We start from the raw sequence: 13,140 nt of genomic DNA on the forward strand, positions 1-13,140 counted from the left end.
TTAATCTTTTTGTAAAGTTAATTTGTGGATGGTAAATCACATGATTATACACAGAAAGAAAAACTAATTTTGATAAAATTAAAATATATTTTCTATTGAGTTGTTTCTCTTTTTATCTTGCTAGGAAAAAAAATCAAAATTGAGAAAGAAAATCCTTTTTCCAGTTTAATTTGGTGTTTTTGGATCGATTTAAGGATGTTTTGAGTTTAGTTTATTGATGTTTTAAAGGTGTTTTATGTTAAAATGGTATTTTAAGTTAAAATAACCCTAAACTTCACAAAGATAAGATATTTTAACCTGCATATTCACGAGTAAGTTTTATCTAGCATAAACAATTAATTTTAATTTTTATAGGTATATATGATCTTTAATTTTCTTTATTAAAAATATGCATCAAATATTATCTTTGTATTAAAAAAAAAATTATGGTGTACAATTTTTTTTTATGTTTAGATAAACTGGCACATAGCGCGTGCCGCTAAGTAGTAGATATGTTAAGATTCATAATTTAATGCTCATGTACAGTACTCGTTGATATTTGAATGTTTTGAGATAATCTAACCACCGAATATTCTATTGGGATTCATACTTTATTCGGACATTGATTCAGCAGCATATTCGCATATCCCTTTGTTTCTGCTTCTGTCATGTTTTCTCACTCTCTCTCCTACTCAAGTAGCAAACGGAAACTGCCCACCGTTTGTCTCTGTTACATTTTGCTGCTTCTTGTACAGAAACCTCTAAAATTTCAGTTTTTTGCCTGCCTAACTGAAGCTTCGAAGTTATTAAAGCAATGAAGAAAACAGAAAAGATCAACTTGATGATACTGAAATTAATTTACAAAATAAATTTTAAGTGATGTCACAAGTTACAGCAGCTTCCATAATTCCATTTTTTTTGTGGCACAGTTCCACCATTGTCATGAGCTATTGGATTTTTTTTTCTGTGGGTAATCCGAATTGGGTAATTTTGGGAGTTTTGATGTAGAAATTTCCATACCTTACCTAACATGGCCTACGCATTGATGAATTATTGAAATGTAATAGTTTCATCACCACACTCAACTTTTCATGTCTATTATTTTCATACGCTACAATTAATCAACCAGCTATCTTTGTCTATAAAATAGAGCCTCGTAGACTAAAAATGATAGGACCTGGACTGGACTCCCTGCAGCTGAGAGAAGTTTGCAAGTTACTATTTGGTACAAAGAATTATTCCCAACAAGATTCTGTTCTGTGTATCCATTTCACCTCTATCTGAGTTTTTTTCTCGGTTCAGCTCTAGCTAGAGAGACATGGCAGCAGGTCTTAACAACGAAAACATGGCTCTATGCCTAGTTTTGATGATTAGTAGTTTTGGTTTGTGTTTGGTCCCGACACATGCAGAGCTTCGAAGGTTTGAACAACCTGCAAAAACTGACGGGACACTTTCCTTTCTGGTGCTTGGAGACTGGGGCAGAAAGGGTGCTTTCAACCAGTCTGAAGTTGCTCTTCAGGTTCTACCAACTTCCTTGCTCTTCTTTAATTTACACCATGTTTTTGTATGTGTGCGCGCGTGTATGAAGGGAGTTGGAGAAAAGTCATGAACATGTAACTGGCATTTCCATCTTTTGAAGAACTTTCCTTCAATTAATTACTGCCCATGATTTGCATGGATACAGATGGGAAGGATTGGAGAGAAGCTGGACATAGATTTTGTAGTATCAACAGGCGATAATTTCTATGATGACGGATTAACTGGTGAACAAGACAAAGCATTTGACGAATCGTTTACCCAAATCTACACCGCAAAGAGCCTGCAAAAGCAGTGGTATAGTGGTGAGTACAAAAACTGGCACAACTAATGATTTTGTTTCAATATTGATCATACTGGATTAGAATTCTTTAACTTTTTTTTTTTTTTGCAGTGTTGGGAAACCATGATTATAGAGGGAATGCGGAAGCACAGTTAAGCCTTCACCTCAGGAAAATAGATAGCAGGTGGCTTTGTTTGAGATCTTTCATTGTCGATGCTGGTGTGTAGCTTCTACTTTTTACGTGTTCCCTTTCCTTCATGTCATATATAGACTACACTAGCTATTTTGTTGACGCTTTGCTTCCAATTGTATAGGATGTATTCATCCAATAACTAATTAAATCATGTTGTTTTCTGTAGAATTGGCTGAAATTTTCTTTGTGGACACCACCCCTTTTGTCAAATCTTACTTCACTGATGCCGAGGGCCATACTTATGACTGGAGAGGCATTGGTTCTCCTAGAGCTTACATCGCAAACCTGATAAAGGTGTTTATGTTCATTATTGTTTCACTTTCAAAATAATGCATCAAGTTTACAGCATGTGTAACATTAATAGCCACTCAATTAGAAGCCTATGATCAACTGTGTAAATAATCTGTGGATAATTTATCTGGTGGACTGTACCCTTTTTTTGGAGCAGGATCTAAAGTTGGCGTTGAGCGAATCAAGTGCAAAGTGGAAAATTGTCGTGGGTCATCACTCAATTAGAAGCATTGGACATCACGGGGACACCAAGGAACTTGTAAGCAAGCTTCTTCCAATCCTGAAGGTAAACACAATCACTCGAATTCAGTTCCTTTTTTTCCTGATAAATGGTTCTCGACACCAGATTGGAGCTGATCCTTTGCTGTTTTCACTAAATTCAGGCCAACAAAGTGGATTTTTACATGAATGGACATGACCATTGCCTTGAACACATCGGTGACGCAGAGAGGTACACCTTAAGCTATGTGTGGTAGTGGAAACTGGAAAGAGTTTACGAAAATGTTACTAATGTTCGACAATTTTTTTACAGCCCAATACAATTTCTAACTAGTGGAGCTGGGTCTAAGGCATGGAGGGGTGACATTAAAAAACAGAAGACAGGTGGGCTAAAATTCTTCTATGATGGTCAAGGTTTCATGTCTGTGCAGTTGACTCAGGATGCAGCAGAGATTGCATTTTATGATGTTTCTGGCAATGTTTTGCATAGATGGACTACAACAAAGTTGCTTTACTCATCAATATAAGGATCTAGAGCTAGAGGATCGTCATTGTTATAGTTATATTTCCTTAATATCATTCTCGTGCTCATTCTTTGTCAATGGGCACTATTTTAATGGTGATCCAGTCAGTGTCGCATCAAAAAAGAAAAAAAAAAGGTGCCGGTGTCATAAAACATGATGAAAGTGGTCAAGCTTCTATCAATCTTGATGGGATTCCCTTGCTTGCCACACACCTACGAATCTTTTATTAAACAAAAAAAAACAGAGAGAAAGGAAAAATGGGTTTTACAAGAATAATTCACCCATAAAATTTGGTAAATCAGAGCTTTAACAGATGAACAAATCCAATAACCTGAACAATATATGCAATTGACTCTGTCTAACGGTAGGCTCTAGCTGAGTTCTCCCGCTACCATGAAAAGGTGAGATTGGCAAGTTCTGTACTCAATAGTGATGAACTTACAGTAACATTCCATTATGGATTATATGTCAAATTAGGTCCAGGCAACAAGCCAACAACCTTACAGCATCACCTTCAATCCATCTTCGTTCCTCGAATTTCTTGTCCATCTATGAAGACGGACAAACTTCATGTCTTTTACTTTGAACAAGACAGGATAAGAAATTTCCTGGAAAGTGGATATGATGATGACCCTAGATGGATTTGGTCCTTCAATACTATTCAGTGTTAGTCTTTTGCCCCGAATGAATCTTTATCCTGAGAATGCATGGATTCAGTTTGTAGGCTCAATAACATTTTGTTTTTTCCCATCTTTGCCAACTGGAAAGCTCTACTTCTGAGGATATCATGGCTGGTTTCCGTCACCATTTCACTTCAATGCGCCTCATATGGAGGACCCGCTTCTATGTGTATGTTCTTAGTTTTGTTGGGAGAAACCCAAATCAATCAACAGCGAAACAATTCTTATTCCTCTTTGTATGAATCTGTTAAGAAGCAATTAAATAGAGTATAATATAATTCAACCGGTTTGTTAATACGGAGCAGACCCTAGCTTTACTTGAGAAATTTTGAAGACGTTGGAATCAATTATTGTTAATTTATTATTGAGATAATTGTACTATTGGTGCCTGGATTTTACCAAAAACTTTATGAGTTACTTATACTTAGATATTTCAACGGGGATTTCCTGTGGAATTTGAAGTGGGGTTGTACGAAGGGGTTACTAATTAACATTATATCATACTGGTACAGAGGAATTTCACACCTAAATTACTGTGAATTATAACAATAATTTATAGTAATATTTTTTATTTTTTTTTAATTTTATTTTTTTTGTTTTTTTTTTAAAATTACTTTTTTTTCAACTTTCCTATTTTTTCTTTTTTTTCATTTATTCTTTCTTTTTTATTCAAAATTATTTTTATTTATTTTACTTTTTAAATATTGACCTGGTTAAAATTTTTGTTTTGTAATTTTTTTATTTAAAATACTGTGGATTGCTGCGATGTTTTTCCATATAGTTTTTCTATTTTATTTTTTTATTTTTTAAAATTATATTTGTCGATTTTTTTTTAATATTGAGCTGATTGAGAATTTAGTTTTGTAAATTTTTTTCTTTAAAACATTGTTGATTGCTACAATGTTTCTCCGCATGGTTTTTTTTATGATTTTCTCTGAAATTATCTTTTTTATTTTATTTTTTAATATTGAGCTAGTTAAAAATTATAGTTACAATATGTGAGGAAAGCACTGTAACTTTCCTCGAAAATTACTGTTGATTGCTACAAAGTTTTTTCCCACATGGTTTTTTCTGTTTTTGTTATATTTTTCCCTAAAATTATCTTTGTCAATTTTATTTTTTAAATATTAAGCTGGTTAAGAATTGCAATTACAAGTAAATACAAGTTTTTCCTTACAAAACACTATGGATTGATACAGTTTTTCCTCACATGGTTTTTTTCAGTTTCTTTTGTGTTTTCTTTTTTTGTGATATTTTTTTCCAAAACTATCTTCATCGATTTTATTTTTTTTAATATTGAGTTGGTTAGAATTTAACTTTGTAATAAAACTTAATCATGTGAGGAAAGCATTGCAGCTTTGCTCATAAAACATTGTGGATTGCTGCAGTGTCTCTCCGCATGGTTTTTTTTTGTTATAATTTTTTAAAATTATCCTTTTCAATTTTATTTTTTTAATATTGAGTTGTTTGTGAATTACAATTATAAGTCATTACAAATAAGGCTAAATCATGTGGGGAAGCACTGTAACTTTCATCACAAAACATTGTGAATTGCTACAGTGTTTCCAACATGATTTTTTTTCCTTTTTTTAGTGTTTGTTTTGTTATTTTTTTTCTAAAATTATCTCTGTCGATTTTTTTTTAATATTGAGCTCTTTAAAACACTGTGAATTGTTGCAGTGTTTTCCCATGTGATTTTTTTATGATTTTTTTCAAAATTATCTTTGTCGATTTTTTTTTTGAATATTGAGTTAGTTAAGAATTATAATTACAATAAAGTTAAATCATATGAGAAAAGCGTTGTAGTTTTTTTCACAAAACATTATGGATTGCTACAATATTTCTCTAAATGGTTTTTTATTTTATTTTATTGGGAAAAGTGCTATAGTTTTCCTCATAAAATATTGTCAATTGCTACAACGTTTTTTCTCATGGGTTTTTTTTCTTCCAAAATTATCTTTGTTGTTTTTTTTAAAATATTAAGTTGGTAGAGAATTTAGCTTTGTAATTTTTATTATTATTATTAACTGAAAAGCTAAATCATGTGGCGAAAGCACTGTATCTTTCCTTACAAAACACTATAAATTGCTATAAATCATTTTATTCAGTCTCTAAGTTTTTTATCACCAACACAATTTTTTTTTGTCATAAAATATTTGCTCCATCATACCTTTAATTTCTATTACTTATCTAGCGCTGGTTCACAATTATAACACTATCAAGTGCATTTGTTTTATAAGCCCGCGGCAGCGCGCGGGCATGTCATCTCGTAATTTATAAAAGGTGTTGCTTTTTTTACTATTCACCTTTTATTATTTACTATAAATTATAATAGTAATTTTTAAAAAATATATAAATTTGGCTCTTCAATTTATTTATTTTTTTTAATCAAATTAAAGCTCAATTGCATGTTTTTTTTTGTGAGGGCTAAATTTAAAAAAAAAAAAAGAGCTTACATTAAAGATAACACAGATAATGGCTCTATAATTTGTTTGAAAAGTTTATTTTAGTCTCTTATCCTTTTAATCTATTATATAACTGATCCATATAATTTATAAATATTACATTTTGGTACCATACTTTATTTTTTTAAGTCCTTTTTTAGTGGATGAGAGAGAGAGAATCGTCGGATTCAGGCTTAGAAAGAGAAAGTTGCCGTTAATGATGATTCTAGCCACTAAAACGATCAATTTTGTATCAAATGGTTCTATATAATTAGGGGAGTGAAGACTAAGTGTTTTCTTATCTTGAAAACACCTAAAAGTATATCTAAACTCTAACGAATTTTAGATTTTGGGTTGATTTTGGGTTTTAGTATAGTTTTTTACATTTTTTTAGACTATGGATTGGTTAAACAAGATTTCAAAGGTGTTTACTGGGTATTTTGAGTATAAATTGATTGAAAATAAGTTTTTGTGTTGAAAAAACAAGAGCTTTATTATTTTTTTTTTGGATTATGGACAAGCTATAGACAACATGTTTCTATTTTTTTTTAGTAAAGAATGGGGTAGACAACGCTTTAGAAAAAAAAATAAAGCCCCATGTGCGAGCCCTTTCTTTACAGACCAGACACTAGGTCTGGCTTACCAGACCTACAACATCTGACCTCATTATTATTATTATTTATTATTATTCTTTAATTACTAATTTTTTATATGTATTTTAAAAAATATTTTTTTGCATTTATGTTTTGACTAATACCACTTCTTCGTGATTTTTTTTGTTTATTTAGCCTTTTAGAAATAGCGATTATTTTTTTATTTATATTGAGTGTGTTTAATGTTTTTTATGAGATTGGTGCAACTCGTCTATAATTTTTTAAAATATTTTATATAGATTTAAATTATTTTTTTACAATATTTTTAATATATGCAATCCTACATAGAAATGTTTTTGCTCTTGGATAAAGTTTTTTTCCCATATTATTGTGAAGAATTATATATCATTTGCTATTGTTGCTTTTCTTTTTTTTATAAAATTTAAATAACCTGAATAATTAGATTTATTTGGAAAAAAAAACTTGTCGTACATAAATATTTTATTGGAAAAATAGTGTGTACCCGCAGCGGTAATGCAGGCACAGTCTAGTACATGTTAAACCAAGTTCAGCTAAGTCATGCCATGTCAAGCAAAAAAGCTTATGGTTAGGGACTGGCCTATGAAACACCAAATAGGTTGGGGACTATTTTGTAGTTACCCCAATACAAATAATTAGAAATGAATTTCTTAAATTTAAATTTAAATGACTCATAAATGTTTTCCAATATATATGACCTAGTGTGGTTTATTTATTTATTTTTAGAAAAAGAGAAACCTTAACATGCTATTTAAAACTCTTAAATTGAATTTAATTTCAATGGTCAAATCAATTCTTATGTCTGGAATTTTTTTTAAGATATTCACTAGAATTTTTAATGAAATTTAAATTATAAAAAAATAGATAAAAACAAATAACAATTCCAAATAAATAAAAATATTATTTAAAAAACAATCCTCTTTCTTTTCTCTCAGAAACCTTGCAACCTCTCAATACCGATTCCTTATTCCTTTCTCCTCTCCTTAGTTCAGCTATGCATCAGGAAAGCTATCAATAACAATTTCGATCGGTTTTAGAAATTCTAGGCAGTATCATTAGTGGGTTTGCACTGCCATTGAAAGAAGAACGTTATATGTTCTTGTTCGTGCTATGATTCCTCTGTACAAGCCAATATGCTTAGCAATGTACCACCAACAATTATCCTGTTGCTTACGCAGTTTGTGGAGAAAGACTGCAAGCTTTCTGATACTGTAATACAGGGATTGTTAAAGTACTGGCCTGTCACTAGGCCATGTTCCTAGATGAGCCGGAGGAGGTTTTGGAAGCAACCCGGCCACCGGAATTCCAGTGCTGTATAACGCCCCTGTTTCAGCAGCTTGCTCGGTGTTTGAACAGCTCACACTTTCCGGTAACAAGATTCTAATATCTGATACTTGTTTGTATATGCTCAACTCATTTCGCTCTTGTAACATGCTTCTCACTAATTATTTATGGAAAAATATGAATTAAAGATAAAATAGTTAAGATTACTCATTCAATTCAATTTCAATTTTATAGGTATTTAAAATATTGTAATTTAATTCAATAATATAATTCAATATTTTATTATAAATATAAAAACTATATTAGATTAAGAATGTTAATTCAATTCAATTTTACAGGTACTTAAAATATTGTAATTGAACTCAATTATATAATTTAATATTTTATTATAAACATAAAAATTATATTAAATTATCTATAATTCAATTTCAAGACTGTAATGCTTTTGGTTTTAGAAAGACATCAGATATTGGATTGAGAGCAACATCTTGAGCACAAACAAAGTAAATTCAGAGACAACATATTCAGCACAAAAACAAGACAATAGATAAAAAGATTAAACCTAGTAGTTTGGTCTAACATATCAAAACCTGACCTAGGTTAAGTTGCAAATAAAATTAAATAAAAGTTAATGAAGTTAAATTCAAGTTATTCAATTAAAAATTAGCTTGAATTTATTTTTAAAAAATTAAAACGATTTATTCAAACAACCTGTGTTGGTAGGTTAAATCACTTTGCTTGAGAGTAAAAAAATTATTTTGAAGTGGTGTTCACGAAGTATTACAAACTCTCCCAAAAACCATCTAGATTATTAAATGACACAAGTCTTTGGAAGCAAGGTATTAAGTACCTATTTGGTAAGTACCAAATTTTTATTATTAAAATTTAAATTTTTTTTTCAATGATTTTTTTATATTTTTATATTTGTTTTAATGTACTAATATCAAAAATAAATTTTAACAAATAAAAAATTATTTTAATATATTTTCAAATAAAAAATACTTTAAAAAACATCCTCGTAATATGCACTAGCACTAGATAATAATTAGTAGAAAACATCTCAATACAGTGCCAGTGAAGAGAGAAAAGAGAGAAAAATACATAATGATCTTTGAGAGAGATGCTATTTAGAAAAGTCAAATTAACTTTTTGAATAATATAAATATACACTCCAATGATAAGAAAAGAGAGAAAAATACATAATGATCTTTGAGAGAGATGCTATTTAGAAAAGTCAAATTAACTTTTTGAATAATATAAATATACACTCCAATGATAAAAAATTATTTTCTAGAAAAATCAATTGTATTTTAATATATTTTATATATAACTATTTTAACAATCCAATATAACCTGATTAACTTAGAGGATTTAAAAATAACTCAAAAAAATTTTAATCAATCTAATATTAAATGATGAAATTAAAAAAAATCAATTAAAAAAATAAAAAAAAAAAACCCGAGTCAATCTCAGTAAACTCAATAAATCCATGATATAAATCATAAGATCAGGATAATCTCGTTAAAAACAAATTAAAAAAACATAGAATTTAAAACAAAATCAAAGGAAAAAACTATTGGAAAAAAAATAACTATGGCAATGAATGTGTCTTGGCATTTTTTGCAAGATGTGTAGTAATAGCATTTTTATAAGAGAGGTGCTAAAATAACATTTTGTTTAGCTTTCTCCTTGTAGGATGAAAAACAAGTAAAGAAAAGTCAAAATATTGCTTTTTCATTTTATTTTTGGCCCTCCATTTGAGCACCTGGGTTGGAGTTGCTCCGACGAGGGCTCACAGGCTACTCACACTTGATTGAACCATATACATGCCGGACAAAACGCAAAGCTGCAAGATAACCTACAGTGCCCAGCATAAGGAAGCAGCCAAAAGAGATGCAAGCCATGTACCCAAATATGAAGGAGGTTTGCATGAAACCAGACATATCTGTGCGTGTGTAGTAGTAACAAAAGCAGTAGGCATATATAAATAAGCCCGTTGATCCGCCACAGAGAAAAGACCTGTCACCAAATAAACCAAATATATCAATCCTCTGACTCTCGGATATCAGGCAGAAAACTGCAGTCAACGTCCATTCAAGGTGGACCAACGAAGAATTGGTAAAAACATTATTCTATAACAAATGTCTGCTCTTCCATTTGGTTTTAATACCCAAAGCTTAGAAACTCCAACTTTTTTTTTTTTTGGTATTAAAACCCAAGCCCACAATCTCCAAGATATGAAGTAATCTGCAGCATTTAGATATGAATTTATATGCAATATGAAACGAAGCTATGGATCAGGAAATTGCTTAGACGTTGGATAAATTACAGCTAAATGCATACCTCCACCACCATCTGTGGTCCTCAGCAGCAAGTTGTAAATGGGTCAATGTGGCCGTAATTAAAGCAGTGACTATCAGAAGAGTAATAAAGATGATGAACAAGAAGCTGTAAAAGGTATAAATCCTGTGACCCCACACACTAGCAAAGATGTAGTAAAGTTCGGTCTGTATAAGAATGAATGGCAGAAATCCCGCAATTGCCATTTGAGGAATTGTTTGCCGATACCATCGCATTGGTGGAATCTCTCTGGGACATTCGGCGGTGCGACAAGGAGCTTGGAACTCAGCCTTTCTATTCTTCCCAATAATTCCACCTAAAACGAGCAAAGGAGATGATACAAGTGTCCATATAAGAGCTATCACAACAATCGTGCCAAGAGGAAGAGCTGCAGTGGCAGTATAAGCAACTGCAACAGCATTCAGGAAGCAAAATGTGAGTAGGAGAGGTCCACAGAAGAGACATCCTGTCAACAATAGATTTCTAACCTGCCACAAATAAAGACAAAATTAACATACAACCTCAAGTAGTAGAGTTAGAAAAATTATTTCTTTCACCAAACCCATCCCTGCAAAGAAAGTCCATGAGCATATACCCAATTTGTTCCTCCAAGCTGACAGTAAAATGAGGTTGCTGTGTATCCTGCAATTCCTGATGTGAGAGCATATAAGACAACCAGTGCGGTGAGTAAAGCCCCCCGGTTGTATGGATAAAACACTCCTACGAGTGCCAAAATAAAAATGAAGACCGTGCTGCAAGGCACAAAGAAAGCATGTCAATTTTTTCAGAAGCAATAATAACAGTAAGGGACGAACAAATCACTTACAGAGTCAATATCTGGGTTCCGGAACCGAGGCAGGCTGCAAACAGAGACTTGTGCTTGGGATACCTAAATACATCTCCGTGAATGCATTTCCAACCAGTCTCTTCCTGATCTGCGGCTAATTCCTCGTCATTAGCATATCTAAATCAAAACAGAAAGTACCATTGAACAAAGAAAAGCCATACATACACACTCTAGGACATTGGAAGACTGAACACACTTACTGAAATGGATATAATCAACCAAAAACACAATTCTTACTTGACAGAGTCATTGTTAAGGATTCGCAAGATTGCGGCAAGAAATCCAGCAAGAAGAAGAACTGCCATGCATGAATTTATAACGGAATTCCGATGGATATCTAAATGATGGGGCAACGAAGATGACTGAGAGTACTTAGCCATCCTCTTCTCAAAAGGGACATCTGTTTCCTTCCACTCCACTGTAGACAGAAACTCCACATCTACCTCTTTATCCTCAGTAAGTTCCACCACCGCATTCCTATGCGTGTAAGACGTAATCTCAATCACACGATCCTTATTGTAATAAATATTTAAATGGATATGATTGAACAGGTAGTATCTTTGTTGCCTCTTATCAAATTCAACCATCCCCAAGAACGCCCAGATGGGCAAGTCATCAAAATACATTTGATAATAATAGTCCTCATGAACAACAGCTCGAAACTTGGCAACATCTTCCTTTGATAACTTCTTCTTGCAAACAGGTACAGAATTTCTTTCGCGTAGAAATTCAATAGGGAAAGGCCCACTTACCAAACGATCGCCATTCAGTACTTCACCTAGAGACAGCCTTTTCTCCGTCGCATTATCTACAAACAAAACCAAATCAGATAAAAAAATAAAAAAATAAAAAAGAGTGTCATTGGAGGGAGGGACTCTAACCTGGCAAGCAATACGGAAGATCAAAATAACGGTAGGTTTCGCTGGAAATTTTTTTTAAAAAAGTATTAGCTATGAAAACAAGAAAAAGAAAGCAATTGAACAAGAATTCACTAGTTTTACCTAGGATTGTGAAAGGGTCCGACTTTGTTAATATAGAAGGGAACCTGGTCTCCTTGTCTGTACCGATGATCTGATTCATCTGAACTAGCCTGGTCCACACTCAAAACTAACAAAACGGAGACGAATAAAGTCACCGGTAATATCTTCTCCGCCATTATGTTGTTGAACAAATGCTAGTTTTCCGTTCAACCCAGACAAACGCAACTGTTGCTAGTGTAGATGTATAGCGTTGACTTGAAGGAAGCGGAAAGAAAGAGAGAAAGTGATGGCCGCGGAACATTCAAGCATTATCTTGTCAGACCCCCACTTGAGGATTAAGCATGAATTATTAAATAATTGGACAACGCGTGGATTAGAATCAATTATTTTTATTATAACGGTGTTTTTATATTTTCTCTTAAGAAAATTTAAAGGTTTTATTGAATTAATATCTAATTTAATTAAATTAAAAACTTAATCCATTATGAATCTTTTTAATGCTAATCAAATAAGATTTAATAACTATACATGTTAACATTTTTATTTTATTTTACTATAATAAATATTTTTAAGTTGTTAACCAACATACATTTTCATTATCAATCTATTTTAACAACATATTTATTTTTACTTTATAATTTAATTATTTTTTATTTTATTTTTATTTTAAAAAAATACAGTTTGCATCTTAAATTAATATAAATTTTTAAATTAAAAAAATATAAATAGACTACCCTTGTATATAATATTATCAAAAACACTCACTAACAATGATAAAAGTGGGGTTTTGTGTTTTTATTGATGACGTCTATATGTTTTATTAAAAAAACCTAAACCTATGGGAAAACTATTATACATCAGCCTTTGATTTATTATGGATTAAAATAATAGAATTATATTTTTTTCAT

At 31.6% G+C, this 13,140-nt stretch overlaps 2 protein-coding genes across 2 annotated transcripts; one reads left to right on the plus strand and one right to left on the minus strand.

Moving 5' to 3' along the window:
- The first annotated feature begins 788 nt into the window (after positions 1–788).
- LOC133678433 (purple acid phosphatase 17-like) lies at positions 789–3,118 on the plus strand. The gene is made up of 7 exons (XM_062100726.1): positions 789–1,498; positions 1,664–1,820; positions 1,910–2,017; positions 2,158–2,285; positions 2,440–2,568; positions 2,666–2,733; positions 2,815–3,118. Exons 1-7 carry the CDS (start codon positions 1,298–1,300, stop codon positions 3,026–3,028), a joined length of 1,005 nt encoding a protein of 334 aa, XP_061956710.1. The 5' UTR covers positions 789–1,297; the 3' UTR covers positions 3,029–3,118.
- A 6,577-nt stretch (positions 3,119–9,695) lies between these two features.
- On the minus strand, positions 9,696–12,575 carry LOC133677802 (transmembrane 9 superfamily member 2-like). The gene is made up of 7 exons (XM_062099925.1): positions 12,254–12,575; positions 12,134–12,174; positions 11,490–12,060; positions 11,232–11,369; positions 11,001–11,157; positions 10,409–10,893; positions 9,696–10,084 (listed from the first exon to the last, which is right to left on the minus strand). The coding sequence occupies exons 1-7, from the start codon at positions 12,406–12,408 to the stop codon at positions 9,865–9,867; spliced, it is 1,767 nt and encodes a 588-aa protein (XP_061955909.1). The 5' UTR covers positions 12,409–12,575; the 3' UTR covers positions 9,696–9,864.
- Between the last annotated feature and the right edge of the window lie 565 nt (positions 12,576–13,140).

Source organism: Populus nigra, chromosome 18 (assembly GCF_951802175.1).
Source record: "Populus nigra chromosome 18, ddPopNigr1.1, whole genome shotgun sequence".
Taxonomy (NCBI): Eukaryota; Viridiplantae; Streptophyta; class Magnoliopsida; order Malpighiales; family Salicaceae; genus Populus; species Populus nigra.